We start from the raw sequence: 16,622 nt of genomic DNA, 5'->3' as shown, positions 1-16,622 counted from the left end.
TTTTAAATTTTCTGGTTTTCTTTCTGTTATTACCAGTTTCATTTTATCATGGTTGGAGAAGAAACTTTGTAAAATTTTAAAACTTTAAAAAAAATTTTTGAGACTTGTTTTGTGACCCAACATATGATTTATCCTACATAACATACCATGTGCAATTGTGAAGCATCTATATTCTGTTGTTGGGTGAAGCATTATATATGCTCATTATGTCTAGTTGGTTTACAGTATTATACAGTCTTCTATCTCCTTGTAATCTTCATTCATTTTGGAGGAATTGCCTTTTTTAAAGGTTTTATTTATTTATTTATTTATTTATTTATTGAGAGAGAGAGAGAGAGAGAGAGAGAGAGCGAGCGCGCTAGTTGGGGAGGGGCAGAGAGAGGGAGACAGAGAATCTGCAGCAGGCTCTGTGCTGACAGACAGGCTGATGCAGGGCTCGAATTCACGAACCATGAGATCATGACTTGAGCCAATGGCAGATGCTTAACTGACTGAGCCACCAAGGCTCCCCAGAGGAATGCTCTTCTATTCATTATTTCAAGTATACACAGCTAACATCATACTCAATGCTGAAAAGCTGAAAGGTTTTCTCTAAGATCAAGAATAAGACAAAGATGCTAATACTTGCCTTTTTTATTCAACATAGTATTGGAAGCCCAAGTCAAAAAAAGACATCCAGGCAAGAAAAAGAAATAAAAGGCATCCAAACCAGAAAGGAAGAAGTAAAACTGTCTCTGTTTGCACTTACATGATACTATACATGGAAAACCCTAATGATTCCAACAAAACATGTTAGAACTAATTGACAAATTAGGTAAAGTGCCACGATACAAAATCTATACACAAAAATCATTTGCATTTCTATATTTTAACAATAAACTATTATAAAAAGGAATTAAGAAAACAATCCCTTTTACAACTGCTTCAAAAAGAATAAAATGCCTAAAGATAAAGTTAACCAAAAAGATAGTAGACTTGTACACTGAAAAATATAAGACATTGATGAAAGAAATTGAAGAAAACACAAATAAATGGAAAGATATGCTGTGCTCATGGATCAAAAGAAATAATATTGTTAAAATGTCTATACAACCCAAAGCAATCTACAGATTCAATGCAATCCCTATCAAAATTCCAATGGCATTTTTTATAGAACAATCCTAAAATTTGATGGAACCACAAAAGACCCCAAATAGTCAAAGCAATCTTGAGAAAGAACAAAATTAGGGGCATTACACTCCCTGATTTCAAACTATATTACAAAGCTATAATAATCAAAACAATATGGCATTACACAAAAGCAGACACATAGATCAATGGAAAACTATACAGATACCAGAAATAAACCCACACATATATGGCCAATTAATTTACAAAAGAGTCAAGAATATACAGTGGAGAAAGAAAAGAATTTCTTCAACAACTGGTGTTAAGAAAACTGAACAGCTACATGGAAAGAATGAAACCCCTATCTTAAACCACACATAAAAATCAACCCAAAATAAAGACTTGAACATAAGACCCCAAATCATAAAATTCCTAGAAGAACACATAGACAGTAAGCTCCTTGACATCAGTATTACTGATGATTTTTTGGGCCTGACACCAAAAGCAAAGCAATAAAAGCAAAAATAAACAAGTGGGACCACATCAAAATAAAAAGCTTCTGCACAAGAAAGGAAACCATCAACAAAATGTAACAGTTATCTACCAAATGGGAGAAAATATTTGCAACTCATACATCTGATAAGGAATTAATATGCAAAATATATAAAGAACTCATACAACTCAACAGCAACAATAACAATTCAATTAAAAATGGGCACAAGAGGTGCCTTGGTGGCTTAGTTGATTATGCATCCAATTCTTGATTTTGGCTCAGGTCATGATTGCATGGTTCATGAGATCAAGCCCCCACTGTCAGTGTGGAGCATGCTTAGGATTCTCTCTCTCCTCTTTCTCTACCCCTCCTCCTGCTCTCTCTCTTTCAGTAAGTAAATAAACCTTAAAAAAAGGAAAAAAATGGGCATAAGATCTGAATAGACATTTTTCCCAAGAAGACGTGCAGATGGCCAAGAGGTACATGACAAGGTGCTCAACATCACTAATTATCAGGGAAATGCACATAAAAATCACAATGAGACCCCACCTCACACATGTTAAAATGGTTCTATCAAAAAGACAAAAAATAACAAATGTTGGTGTGGATGTAGGGAAAAGGGAGCTCTTGTGTACTGTTGGTGGGAAAGCAAACTGATGTAGCCACTATGAGAAATAGTATGAACATTCCTCAAAAAATTAAAAAATACAACTACCATTGTTTCAGCAATTCCGCTTCTGGGTATTTATTTTAAATAAATGAAAATACTAACTTGAAAAAATAACTGCACCCCCATGTTCATTGCAGCAGAAGTTCCATACACACAATGGAGTATTATTCAGCTGCAAAAAAGGAAGAAATCCTGTGACAATATGAATGGAGCTTGAGAACTTTATTCAAAGTGAAATAAGTCAGAGAAAGACAAACATGGTATGATCTCACTTATATGTAGAATCAGAGAACAGATTGGCAGCTGCCAGAGATGGCAGGACAGGAGGTTAGAAATGAGCAAAAATGGGTGAAGGTGGTCAAAAGTTACAAACTTCCAGTTATAAGTCAGTCCTGAAGACATAATGTATAGCATAGTGACAGTAGTTAATAATACTGTCAAGTTGTATATTTGAAAGTTGCTGAGAGAATAAATCTCTTTAAAAAAATTTTTTTTAATGTTTATTTATTTTTGAGAGAGAGAGAGGCAGACTGAAAGCAGGGGAGGGGCAGAGAGAAAGGAAGACACAGAATCAGAAGCAGGCTCCAGGCTCTGAGCTGTCAGCACAGAGCCCGACGCAGGGCTCGAATCCACAAACCGTGAGATTGTGACCTGAGCCGTAATTGGTCACTTAACCAACTGAGCCACCCAGGTGCCCCATAAATCTTAAAACTTCTTATCACAAGCAAAAAAAAAAGCATGTTGTATACATGAAAATAATATAATGTTATCTATCAACTATATCTCAAAAATAAAGTATTTAAGTCTTCAACTATTGTAAATTTATCTATTTCTCCCTTTAATTCTGCCAGTTTTGGCTTCATGTATTTTGGAGTCATGTTTTTATATATGTATATGATTATAATCACTGTATTTTCTTAAAGTATTGATTCTTTTATCAATGTCTACTTAATAATTTTTGACAGAAAATCTATTTTGTCTGATATTATTACAGCCACCCCAGCTCTCTTTGGTTACTATTAGTATGGAATATATCTTCTTTTATTTTTTCATTTTCAACCTATTTGTGTCTTTGGATCTAAAGTGAGTCTTTTGCAAACAGGATATATTTTGATCCTATTTTTAATCCATTCTGCAAATTTCCGCCTTTTAGTTAGAGAGTTTAATCTACTTACATTTAAAGTGATTACTGATCAGGAAGGACTTACTGTAACATTTTGCCATTTGCTTTCTATATGTCATTCTTTTGTTATTGTTTCTCAATTTATCCATTAAGGTCTTCTTTTGTATTTAATGGGTTTTTTCTAGTGTACTATTTTGTTTCACTCTTTTCCTTTGTGTATATTTTTACTTTATTTTATTTTTAAAATTTATTTATTGGGGCACCTGGGTGGCTCAGTCAGTTAAGTGTCCGACTTTGGCTCATGTCATGATCTCACAGTTTGTGAGTTCAAGCTCCATGTCAGTCTCTGTGCTGACAGCTCAGAGCCTGGAGCCTGCTTCAAAATCTGTGTCTCCGTCTCTCTCTGCCTCTCCCCCACTTGTGCTCTGTCTGTCTCTCTCAAAAATAAATAAAATTTAAAAGAAATATTTTAAAAAAATTATTTATTTTGAGAGAGACAGAAACAGTGTGAGTAGGGGATGGGCAGAGAGAGAAGAAGAGAGAGAATCGCAAGTAGGCTCCATGCTGCTAACACAGAGCCTGACTCGGGGCTCAAACTCATGAAGCCACAAGCTATGACCTGAGCCCAAACCAAGAGTTGGACCTGAACAGACTGAGCTACCTAGGTGCCCCTCCTTTTTGTGTATTTTTAAAGTTATTTCCTTAAATGATTACCTTGTAGATTATAATTAAAATCCTAAATTGATAACAATCTGTTTAAATTGATATTTGCCTTCATTGGCATATGAAAACTCTGTATAAAACATCACTCCCACTTTATATTGTTGTCATAAATTACATATTTATACATTTTGTATCCATTAACATAGATTTATAATAGTTTTATGCATTTGCCTTTTAAATAATATATAAAACAAAGAGAAGTTACTAACCAAAAATATAATAATACTGGCTTTTGTACCTACTTATGTGGTAACCTTTACCAGGGTTCTTTATTTCTTTGTTTGGCTTTAAGTAACTGTCTAGTGTCTTTTCATTTTAGTCTGAAGTTCTCCCTTTAGCATTTCTTGTAGGACATGTCAACTAGTTATGAACTTCCTCAACTTTTATCTCTGAAAGTTTTTATTTCTCCTTTATTTTTTAAGGATATTTTGTCAATTATAGAATTCTTAATTGATGTTTTTTTTTTCTTTCAGCACTATGCATCTGGCCTTCTGGCCTCCATGGTTTCTGGTGAGAAATTGGCTGTTAGCCTTATTGAGAATCTCCTATATGAGATAAGTCACTTTCCTCTTGTTGCTCTCAAGATTATCTCTTTATTTTTTGGCATTTAATGGCTTGATCATAATGTATTTCAGTGTGGATCTCTTTGAATTTATCCTATTTAATATTCATTTAACTTCTTGGATTCACATCTTCCTTCAAATTTGGATCATTTTGGGCCATTATTTCTTTAAATATTCTTTCTGCCCTTTCTTTTCTCACCCCTTCTCCTGGAACTCCCCCTGATGATTATGTTAGTACACCTAATGGTATCTCCCAGGTCTTTTAGGTTCTTCACTATTTTTTCTTTCTGCTTCTCAGACTGGATGATTCCACTGACCTAGCTTCAGATTCACTAATTCTTCTGCCTGCTCAAATCTGCTGTTGAATCACCATAATGAATTTTTCATTCATTTACTGTAATTTTAAGTTCCAGGATTTCCATTTGGTCCCTTTTTTTAATTTCTGTATCTTTATTGATGTTCTCTATTTGGTGATACTCCGTTCTCCTGGTTTCATTTAGATTTCTGCCCACAGTTTCCTTTACCTCCTTTAGCTCAAGAAAGTTGATTTAAAGTCTTTGTCTAATAAATCCAATGTCAAGGCTTCCTTAGGAATAGTTTCTGTTCATTTTTCTTGTAAATACCATACCATCTTGTTTCTTGGCATGCTTTTAATACTTTTTTGGTGAAAACTGGACCTTTTGAGTATTATCATGTAGTATTTCCAAAAATCAGATTTCTCCCCCACCCAGGGTATGATATTGTTGCTTCTTTGGGGTTGTACTTGTGTGCTTCATTGGTGACCTTTCTAAACTTTTTTGTTTAGATTTCATTCTTTGCCATGTGTGATTATTGAGTCTGTTCCTCTAGCTTAGTGATCACCTAGTGATTTGGCAGAGATTTCTTTAAACATGTAGAGCCAAAACAAAGCAAAGCAAAACAAAGCAATAAATAGCCACCCAATCTTTGCAGACTGGTTCTAAGTTGGGGCACTCCTTCAGTGCTTAACCAGGCTGTTCACAATTTTTTCTTAGACTTGATTTCCTACTTATACAGAGTATAAAGATCAGTCATGGGTAAAAGCTTACCGTCTTCTCAGGTGTTTGCTGAATATGTGGCTAGCCCAGGACATGTGTGTGCCATTCTGGGTTCCCCAATATACGTGGGAGCTTCTCAAAGCTCTTATTCCCCCGTGTATCTCCCTTCCCAGTCTATTCTAAGCTTTTCAGTCTGTATGCTGCTTGCCTCATCTGTTGTCCCTTGCTCCAGGAAATTGTGGATAGTATATGCTTCTAAATATTTTCCACAACACCACTTGAAAGACCATTCAAACCCTGAAAGTGTTATGAGGTTAGTAAAACAAAAGTAAGCCCTTAAACCAATTCTTCAGGAAACACCAAACAGGTCAAAATGCACAATCATAATGCTTTGAGAAAAAAGGTCCATATTGCCTCTTCTAATATCAGAAAGTCACATGGGCCACCATCCCCTTGACCATCAGTAAACTACAAAATGGGGGACGATTGTGGCAAACTGGGCTAAGGACTTAAAGCAAGCAATCCCATTAAGAATTTAAGCAACATAATATACACCTGAAAAGTTCTTTGAGCTATTGGTATACCTAAATGGGAAGTAATTTTACCTTCCTAAATAAGTAACAATAAAAGACTGGTGTTAGATATGTAACACTCCAATTTCAATAGAAACTATCTCTGTTTATACACTTAACAGCAATTGAAAAGTAGAAGTTACACTCTATTACAATGTTTGCAAAGGAGCTAAATTCCATGGCTCCAAAATGAAAAGTTACAAATTTGTTTTACCCTAGATACTTCCCTATGAAAATCACTTCCTAGGGGAGCCTGGGTGGCTCAGTCAGTTGTGTCTGATTTGGGCTCAGGTGACGATCTTGTGGTTCATGGGTTCAATCCCTGTGTTGGGCTCTGTGATGACAGCTCAGAGCCTGGATCCTGCTTTGAATTCTGTGTCTCCCTCTCTCTCTGTCCCTCCCCTACTTGCTCTCTCTCTTTCTCAAAAATAAATAAGCATTAAATTTTTTTTAAATAATAAATAAAATAAAATCACTTCTTTTACTGATAATTTATATGGGAAATTTTTTGGTTAAAAAAACCACAGTGTAACTTTAGACCAGTCATTTAACCTCACAAACCAAGCACTCTCCTCTATATCATTGCTCCTCAAAATGTAGTCTACAAACTAACAGAACTCACATCACTTAGGAGCTTGTAAGAAATGCAGAATATCAGGCCTACTATATCCTTAGACTGCTCTATCCTAGACCTACTGACTCAGAATCTGCATTTTAGCAAGATCATATGTGACTAATATACATATAAAAGTTTGAGAAGCACAGCTCTATACAATAAGGTGTGCTTTGGGAGTGGGAGGGTAACTAAATGATCTTTTTTTTTTCAATATATGAAATTTATTGTCAAAATGGTTTCCATACAACACCCAGTGCTCATCCCAAAAGGTGCCCTCCCCAATATCCATCACCCACCCTCCCCTCCCTCCCACCCCTCATCAACCCTCAGTTTGTTCTCAGTTTTTAAGAGTCTCTCATGCTTTGGCTCTCTCCCAGTCTAACCTCTTTTTTTTTTTTTTTCCTTCCCCTCCCCCATGGGTTTCTGTCAAGTTTCTCAGGATCCACATAAGAGTGAAAACATATGGTATCTGTCTTTCTCTGTGTGGCTTATTTTACTTAGCATCACACTCTCCAGTTCCATCCACGTTGCTACAAAGGACCATATTTTGTTCTTTCTCATTGCCCTGTAGTACTCCATTGTGTATATAAACCACAATTTCTTTATCCATTCATCAGTTGATGGACATTTAGGCTCTTTCCATAATTTGGCTATTGTTGAGAGTGCTGCTATAAACATTGGGGTACAAGTGCCCCTATGCATCAGTACTCCTAAATGATCTTAAAAACCCTTATCACTGATTTTTTCTGAAAAATCAGATCTGATAACATTGGAGCCCATATTATCTTGTGGCAACAGTCAGCTAAAGCTGAGTAACAGCTATCCTATTAGATGGGGCATGAACTCTCTTTTGCTCCCTTAGTCCTCATCTATCCTCCTTCATATATTTATGTTGACTGCTTGGCCCCTACTCAGCCTCTAATCTAAATCAGATTCCAACCAGAATTGAGGAAGTCCCTTTTTTTACTAAAAATTTGTTAGCTATATGTATCTTTAGGTGAAAGAAAAAAAAATGTTCATTTACCTTGATGGGAAGTAGTGAGGTCCAGGTAGGAAGTAAGGGTGATGAAAAGAGAATCGTGGTGGTGTCCCAAACAATGTGGCTGGATGACCAAGGGGAGAAGCCTGGTAAACATGTGAGTGTGGAATAGGAGGAGCCTGGGGGATTGGAGCACTTCTGGGACAAGTGGAAACGCTGGGATACTCCTTGGGAGGCTGGATGGTTGAGGTTGCAAATCTGGCATGGGCAGTACTTGCACTTGTTGGAATCCTGTTGGTGTTCTCCAGAGAGACAGGAGTGGGTCTCTTCACAGAGCGATTGGCTCCAGAATGTAGCCGATGAGTGTCTGTCTGGGAGGGCCCAGCGAAGCGCTGGGGTGGGAGTGCCGGTCGGAGGGGCAGACTTGGAGCCTGGACAGCCACCTGGGCAGTACTGGAGACAGTGGGCTGGAAAAGTGAGATGGGGCTTGGGTGCTGGACTGCAGGTGTGGGCAGCTGGATGGCAGGTGTGGCGTCACCTTTAGAAATAAAAACAGCATAGGTCTAGCATTAACTGAATTGCTCCATGTCTTTCTTTTTTCAGAATTTAATAAACTGTACAACCAGAAGCCTTCACTAACCAGCTTACCTAACAACATCACCACATCAAACCACTCTATTTCCTGTATAGTATTTTAAACAAATCAAAGTCATTTTGTTTACCTATTATACATTTTTTGTCTCTCTTTCCCACCTAGATTCTACGTGCCATGAGAAGACAAACCTTTTGTTTTGCTCACTGCTGTATCCCCAGGGCTCAAAATTCTAGCTGGCACAGAATAGGCCCTCCACAAATACTCTTGAATGAATAGATAAATGAACAAAATTATTGAGTGTTTGAGTGAAAGACAAATACACACAAACGCTAATATGTATATATAAATCTTTTGTTAAAAAATAATATGAAACTACTGAAACTAATAATACGGTTACTTGTAAGGAACAATCATCTGGGGAAAGGGACAGGGCAGTGGTGCAGAAAAAAAAAGCTAGACTTTCATTTTATATCTATCAATACCATTTGAATTTTCTATTGTCTAAATATGTTAACTTTATTTTAAATATTATTTGAGGTTTCAGGGCAGCGGTATGCATCATTTCTCTCCTGTGTCATATACTTCTCTATATTAAACTAAATTATGAATAACATTTAATGTTTTAATTGAAAAAATAAGCAATCAGTAAAATTATTTTGCTTTATTGCATTCAATGTGGATACAGAAGGAAATGCCCAGGTGAGAAGAAGACTCACCACAGATCAACAATTTGTGGCAGATAGGAAAGGAATATTATTGCAGCAAAGCATGATGGATATGGCAGGATTTTTAAAGGTAGATAAAACAATCATGTTCTTGAACAGGAGAGGACTAATTGAGTTTCTGAGTTATTTAAATGACACATTTAGCTGAAATAAACTAAACTTTTCCAAAGAAAGACATAGAGAAGCCATAGCAATAGACCCATGATCTGGTTTATTCCAATGCAGTTAGATCTCTGTTCATATATAAGATGCAGTCCAAGCAAACTCTATGATTAGAACTGTCTTGTGCGAGGCTGAAAGGAATGCAGATCTTCTCTTAGTCTTGCCCAGGTAAGGCCTTTCCTTTCTTCTTTCTCTCCAGATAAGGCATGTAATACTCCTCTTAAACTTGCAGGCAAGAAATTAAGGGCTATATTGCAGGCAAGAAATTGGGATATATCTGTACTTAAGTTAAGTTACAGATAATATAGGAGTTAAGTACAGATAATATAGGAGAAGGGTGTAAATGAAGCTGTCCTGATTCTTAGTTGATAGGGTTATGTACCCTCCCATCTGTGAGGCACAGGCCTTAGGCCTTTCCTGATTGATCAAGCATAGAGTAATTTCCCTCTTCCATGTTCCCTCAGAACATGTAAATCTATAACTTATCACAAAATAGTATAAATCTTTGTTATTTGCTTGCCTGTCACCTTTACCACAATCAAAAAACTGGAAGCTTGAGAGAAGGAACAGTTTCATTCATGTTTGCATCCCAGTATTTGGCAAAGAACTTGGTTAATAATAGTTAAGAAAGGTATGACTAGATGAAAACAACAACAACAACTAACAAATAAGTCTATAACTGACAGCACTTCTACCACTGATCTAGTATAAAGAGAACTCCCTTCTCTAAACAACTATGAAGCTGGGCTGATGCGTAAAATCTTTCAAAAGTTTTATTAATTATCACTGCACTCAAGACATCTGCTCCTAAAATCTACCTCTGACACAGGTTTCTTTCCCCCATAGCTAGTATAAGAAGCTCTCAGTCTTCATTAAAGAAGTAGGATCTTCTTAAAGAAAGGAAAGGAACTACACAGACCAACTAATATTACTTCAGCTACTGAAGAAGGAAGGGACTCATCTTTTAGCTGATATGAAATGTTCTTTTTTACCAAAGATATTTCTATAAAAAAAAGAGGTATGAGGCATGAGATGATAAGTCATGCATTCCTTTAATTCAATATTCACTAAGCAACGAACATATGCCAGGCACTGTTTTGGTCTGAGGTTAAAAAAAAAAAGATGCATAATTACACTGTACTATAATGAAGATGTCTTAAATGTCAAAATTCCAGTGGTTAAGCAGGAAGTTAAAGTCTGCATCATCCAGTCATCTCTATAAACTGTCAGTGAATAGGGAAGACTTATGGGAAGGGCAGAGCTCTAATGTTTCAAGCTGTAGATAAAGTATGTAAAAGACTAGCCAGTCTCTTGTTTTCTTCTCTAGCATATAGCTAGATTATCTTTCCCAGCCTCCTTTGAGTTAGGAACTGCCATTTGGCTAAGGGCTACCCAGTGGAAGGTAGGAGAAATTTGCACCAGTTCTAAGACTGGTCCATGAAAAACTTTCATGCATTATCTTCCATGCTCTTTCCCTTTCTGCAGGTTCATGCACACGAGGTCTGGTGGCCTTGGATGCCACATATTAAAGATGGCAGTGCCACAGGGTAGAAGTCTGTGTCTATGAGGCACTCTTTCAAAGACGGCTATACACTGATTAGAAATACCTATTTTAAACTTGAAATGTGGGGCGCCTGGGTGGTGCAGTCGGTTAGGCGTCCGACTTCAGCCAGGTCACGATCTCGCGGTCCGTGAGTTCGAGCCCCGCGTCAGACTCTGGGCTGATGGCTCAGAGCCTGGAGCCTGTTTCCGATTCTGTGTCTCCCTCTCTCTCTGCCCCTCCCCCGTTCATGCTCTGTCTCTCTCTGTCCCAAAAATAAGTAAACGTTGAAAAAAAAAATTAAAAAAAAATAAATAAACTTGAAATGTATAAAAATAAACCATAATCCTGTTTAAACCATTATGTTTAGGTGTTTGTTAAAGCAGCTTGCATTATCTAATCATTACATGAGATAAAGAGCAGACTTCTAGTCCTATAGTATAGTATGACAGGAACAAAAAAAAAGTTATCTCTCTCACGATCTCTACCAATAATCTCTCACCATCTCTACAAAAAAGGAAGAATCCACTGCCTGTGCTGACTGGACAAAGAGTGCAACTAGGATTTTGTTGTGTGATTGGGATAAACAGTGAAGGAGTAAGGAATGGCAGAAAATGAGGACAGCCCATATTTCTCTACAAGAAAAAGCTATATGGAGATAGTAAGGAGAGAAGAACCAGCATATGAGTAAAGAGAAAAAGAGGCAGAGAAAGAAAGAGAGGAGAGAGAAATAAAGTAATAGGCAGAGATGCAGAGACAGAGTTGGGGAAAAAAGAATTGGGACAGTTAGGCAACTGATTAAAACAAAAAAAGTGGGACTTTGGAGAGAGACAATGGTAATGAGGAGTCCCAAGACTTACTATATGTTGAACCATGTGATTCCTCCTTCCCTACCCTCTCAAGAAAACCTACAATATAGAGCTATATCACTTTTCAAGTAATTTCTGAGCCAGAGTTGTGTCTTTCATGGACATAATACTTTGCTGGAATGGATCTTAAGGTAGAGAGACAACTAGCTTTTTTGGGATTATAATAGGATCGGAACAGTGGAGGGTTTTTTTGGCTTGTTTCAGTTAAACAAGAAGAGGTGGGTAAACCAAAAAGGCATCAAACAACTGAAATAGTAGTAAACTTTTTTAACTAAAAATTTAGAGAAAGGTATGAATTCAGAAGAGTAAAAGATGTCAAATGAGTGAAGATAAAATAAGGCAAACCAATTTCAGGCCTGAGAAATAAAATGTAGAGAACAAAATAATTAACCAGAAAATTCATATATGTATAAAGTGACATTCAAAACCCAGGCCAAAATAATTTCTAGGGTGCCTGGGTGGCTAAGTTGGTTAAGTATCCAACTCTTAATTTCAGCTTAGGTAATGATATCATGGTTCATGGAATTGAGCCCCATGTCAGGCTCTGTGCTAACAGCTCAGAGCCTGCTTGGAATTCTCTCTCTCGCTCTCTCTGCCCTTCCCCTGCTCACACTCTCTCAAAAATAAACACTAAAAATACATATATATATATATATATATATATATATATAATTTTCACTAGAATTCTGTAAGACGTTAAAGTAAACAAACTTGACAATATAAAATAATAGTACTGGCATAACTGGCATCAAAGGTATTTGATAAAAGATGTTTAAAAAGAATTCTGGACTATCATGCTGTAATCATTTTTGGAAATGAGAAATAGGAGAAGAGCTCGGGATGTGGCATTAAATGTGAAAGGTGGAGTGAACATAATGCACTGGTCACAGAAATGATATCAGACAAGGTACTACAGATTCCATCAAAGAAGTAGTAAAATTGGTTGTATTTTTATCTATCCTTTCTAGAACTACCTTATAAGCTCTTATATAAGAGACTGTAAAAATACTTTTATATTCTGCCTCAAGCACAGAGTTTTATCTATAACTGGTGCTTAATAAACATTAGGCAGTGGGGGACAGGTAGGCAGGCATGCAAATATGGCAGTGGAATACACTATAGATTGAGATGGAAAAGTTCGTCAAAACAAGGTAGGATACCAAATTACATTGCTAGATTTCAAATAGATTGACAGAATGAGATAAAAATGTGCTAGGATGATCCAGTACATACAACAAATAATTGCTTCTACACAGTAAAATGAAATAAGCTTGACTAAGAACCAAATAATGGATAAAGACTACTAGGAGGTGCATGAATTCTGTATATGAAATATTGCCTAGTGATCACAACACACTTAAATTCAAGATCCTAACAACAAAAAAAGACCAAAAAAAGTCCATTCTTGGGTTGATTTTTGGAAATACAGATGTTGCCTAGGGGAAAAAAAAAGCTAATAGGGGTAACTAAAATGAAGAGTTCATTTAAAAATGAAGGTTATTTTATATGATAATGCTAAAAACCTAGAAGTAAAAAATGTGCCTCAAAAATCAGAGTTATTGGTTAACTGACCAAATTAAAGAGAACAGAGAACCCATCAAAAAGGAAAGAAATCTTTTAAAAATGGAAAGTTTGTCCAAATGTATTAAACAGGGCTGCCCAAGTATGTAAGTATAAATAAAAATTAAGCAATCCAAAGGAAAATTGAAGGAGTCACATCTGAGGGACCTCAAAGTCAATACTAAGTGACTTCACTTTTATAGAAGGAACGCAGTGGAATCAGTGGAATAGTCATTATAGTATAAAAGGCAACTGAAAGAAGACCAGAGAGACTCAATAAACCTCTTCACCTACAGAAGAAGACTGTAAGATTTCTGAACCCTAATTCATTTTCATAGCAGATAGGTTAAGATTATATAGATTACAGTAGTATAATGTCAAGTTCACAGAATGTTCTAATCCAAGTTGATAAAATTAATATAACTAGATCTTAGGTAGCATTCACCTAATAATTATATAGAAGCTCAAAGTCATAACTGAGAAAATATTAGATGAAGTAGATACAAATGGTCTCATGCAGTATTTAACTGTGGGTAGAGGCAGATAGAAGAGAGGTCTTGAAAGGAAGAATAAAGAGAAGAAATATGGATTGTGAAAGCATAAATCATAAATAACATAGCAGACAAAACAAAATAAATCAACAAAGGCTTAATTAAGCCTAGGTTGAAATACAGGATTAAAAGAGATACTACCAAATAATGACGTGTGAAAGTGCCTGACTCTGCTGGAAGAGAATAAGGCAACATAATCAGCTTTCTGCATCTTTCTCTTGAGCCTAGACATCTTAAATGTGGCTTTGTTGCTATCAATTGCTATAATGATACATAGGGAAAAAAAAAAACATTGAAAATGTGTAAGATTCTAAAAAGTCAATTTTTAACATATCTAAACCCCTTAGTGCTAAGGGGTGGCTGTATTACCAGAAGGAGCTGAACAGGTGGCAACTAGAAAAAGCAGTGGTTTTAGGACAAGTAACAGTAAGTAGTGAATGTATAAAGCTCTGCCTAAGAGATTGTAAAATAGGTGCTAGAAGAACAAACCCATGATGGACAGCCCAATAACAAGTTATCAAGATAATAGATTCTCAACTTTGGGTTCTTAAAAGCAACAGACAGGAATGTTATAAAGAATTGATAATAGAGGAGAAATTTAGGGAAAGACAATATAAAGAACCAGATATTTGGTAGAAAATAGATTACTTTCACTACTTTTCTAGAGCAGCAAGAGAACAGTCTTAACAGATCAGTCATCATTGCTAAATTCCAAAACAGGATGCTCTATATGCCATTAGCAAGGCATTCTTTTTTGGTGATAGTACAAAGACACTCCTATTTCCTATTGAATTACGTCAGTCATTTCCTGCATTATCTGCCTAATCTATGTGCTAATGCTGATTTGGTTAAAAGGTCTGAAGTTTTACACATGGAACATTTGCTACTCTGGGAAACCAAGCGCTTTGAGGTCTACTGAAATTTTTCCTTCTCCAATTTAATGTTTTTAAACATTAAACATTTCTTCTTGATTTTTTCCCTTAATATTGTTGTACTAAAAATTCTTAAGCTAACAGAAACAAAATTTCACCTTAAGGTAAAATTTTCACACAGTTATTTAAAAAATTCATAATCTACAATAAAGCCAACTCACCAACTGGTTGAGTGATGGTATTCTGTAGGCTGGGAATTACCACAGAGTAGGTAGATGAGCGATAAGGATATATTGTTGTAGGATTTGTAGACACGATATTCTGTGTGGTACCAGAAAATACATTGGAAACACTTAAAGGGAAGCGTTTTCGCTTCCCTGGACGAGGTTGATAAACCCAACCTATAGAAGAAGATAAGCAATTTTTAATTTGAACATATAGGCCCTATTTAGCCTTTAGATAGTATTTTTCACAATAAAATATCCAAAATACTTCTAAATTAAAAAAAAATAAGTTATTGTCTAAAGTGTCTTTTCCAGCTTTATTAGGCTATTTCTGTGCATTTTAATATCCAGATAGCTCTTAACTAGTGGTCGGAGTTATAACCCACAATTCAGAGTGAGGTCAAATGTCTTATATCCAAAGACAAATATTGATTCCATAGTAAAATCAACATTAAAGACATTGGGTTTGAATCTCAAGGCTTTTCCTTTACCTGTAAGGTAAGATATTATTCATCTCCTGTTTCCTTTCTGTGAGATCTAATTGTCTGTATCTTACAATGAAACGGTCACTAACGACCAGTCATTTTTATGCCTAGTTGGAAGAGTCACTCTCCTAAACTTGGCAGTCTTAAGTCCACAGACAACCCAATTTCCTTCCAAAGTCAGAAAAGTGGAGTTATAACAGTTTTCAGCCACTGAATAACCAGGGGTATCACTCCGACCACCTACCCCCACATCCAGAACCTTTCTGCTAATATTTTAGAAAAAAATAACTCCTCTCCCATCATGCATGATCATGTTGGCCATACACTTTGCCTTTACCCAAGCTTAATCTAAATGTCCTACAGCTGGAGGATAAATCAGAATTCCTTTAAAACTACATCATGATGAGGATAAATTTATCAGTCAGAAGGCACAACTATGTTCTGATGACTACGTAACATTAAAATGGAGCATGGTGTCAATTCCTGCATTCTCATTAAGTGTATGATGCATATTTGTTTCTGTTGCTGTGATTTTAACTCTTCATTTTCTATTTGCAAAGTTATAGTCTAGAAGTCTGGAGTTTTACCTTCATTAAGTTCATTTCTATATATTTAATCAAAACCACACTAAAATCGTTACATCGCCAGGTTTGTTATTAGTTGGCAAGTATGAGACCAGACGCTCTATTTGGTTCTATTTAAGAAAACTTATGCCCAGTATCGATTCAATCATTACTACAGTATTAGCCATTATTCTCTTAATTGTACATATTGGATTAGAAAAATATGCATTTTTGTCTTTTCATCTCAACCTAACCTAATCTTTACCTAAATAAATTTAAAAGAAACTAAAAAGAGGTTTTGTTCATTTCATTGGATTACCAGGAAATTCCTCTCTGTGTTTTTCTTTAATCTTTTGTGCTTCATCATAATAGGGTTTCTTTTGTTCTTCGCTAAGTTTGTTCCATTCTAACCCAAGCTGGACACTGATTTCTGCGTTGTTGGCTGCTGGGTTAGCTTTGGCTAGTGCTGGCCGGTGAATCCTTGCCCAAACCATAAATGCATTCATGGGTCGCTTCACATGACCATTTCTGTCCTTACTGAAGGGAGTATCTGGTATTCCTACATGACAAAAATTAAAAACTAAATTAATGTGCTACATACACACATACATACA

General features: G+C 36.1%; 1 protein-coding gene across 2 annotated transcripts in view; it reads right to left on the bottom strand.

Annotated features, from left to right (window-relative positions):
* The window catches only part of SOX30 (SRY-box transcription factor 30), a 37,155-nt gene that overhangs the window by 17,554 nt on the left and 2,979 nt on the right, over positions 1–16,622 (bottom strand). The window contains exons 2-4 of one of the 2 annotated variants that reach the window (XM_027077869.2): positions 16,328–16,567; positions 14,958–15,137; positions 7,908–8,400 (exon numbers count right to left, since the gene is read on the bottom strand). In XM_027077869.2, coding sequence (XP_026933670.1) covers positions 7,908–8,400; positions 14,958–15,137; positions 16,328–16,567 — 913 coding nt within the window. The remainder of the gene's footprint in view (positions 1–7,907; positions 8,401–14,957; positions 15,138–16,327; positions 16,568–16,622) is intronic. The other variant, XM_027077875.2, reaches the window with a different exon arrangement.

The sequence above is a fragment of the Acinonyx jubatus genome, chromosome A1 (assembly GCF_027475565.1).
Source record: "Acinonyx jubatus isolate Ajub_Pintada_27869175 chromosome A1, VMU_Ajub_asm_v1.0, whole genome shotgun sequence".
Taxonomy (NCBI): domain Eukaryota; kingdom Metazoa; phylum Chordata; class Mammalia; order Carnivora; family Felidae; genus Acinonyx; species Acinonyx jubatus.
This window is presented reverse-complemented; position numbering and strand designations above follow the sequence as displayed.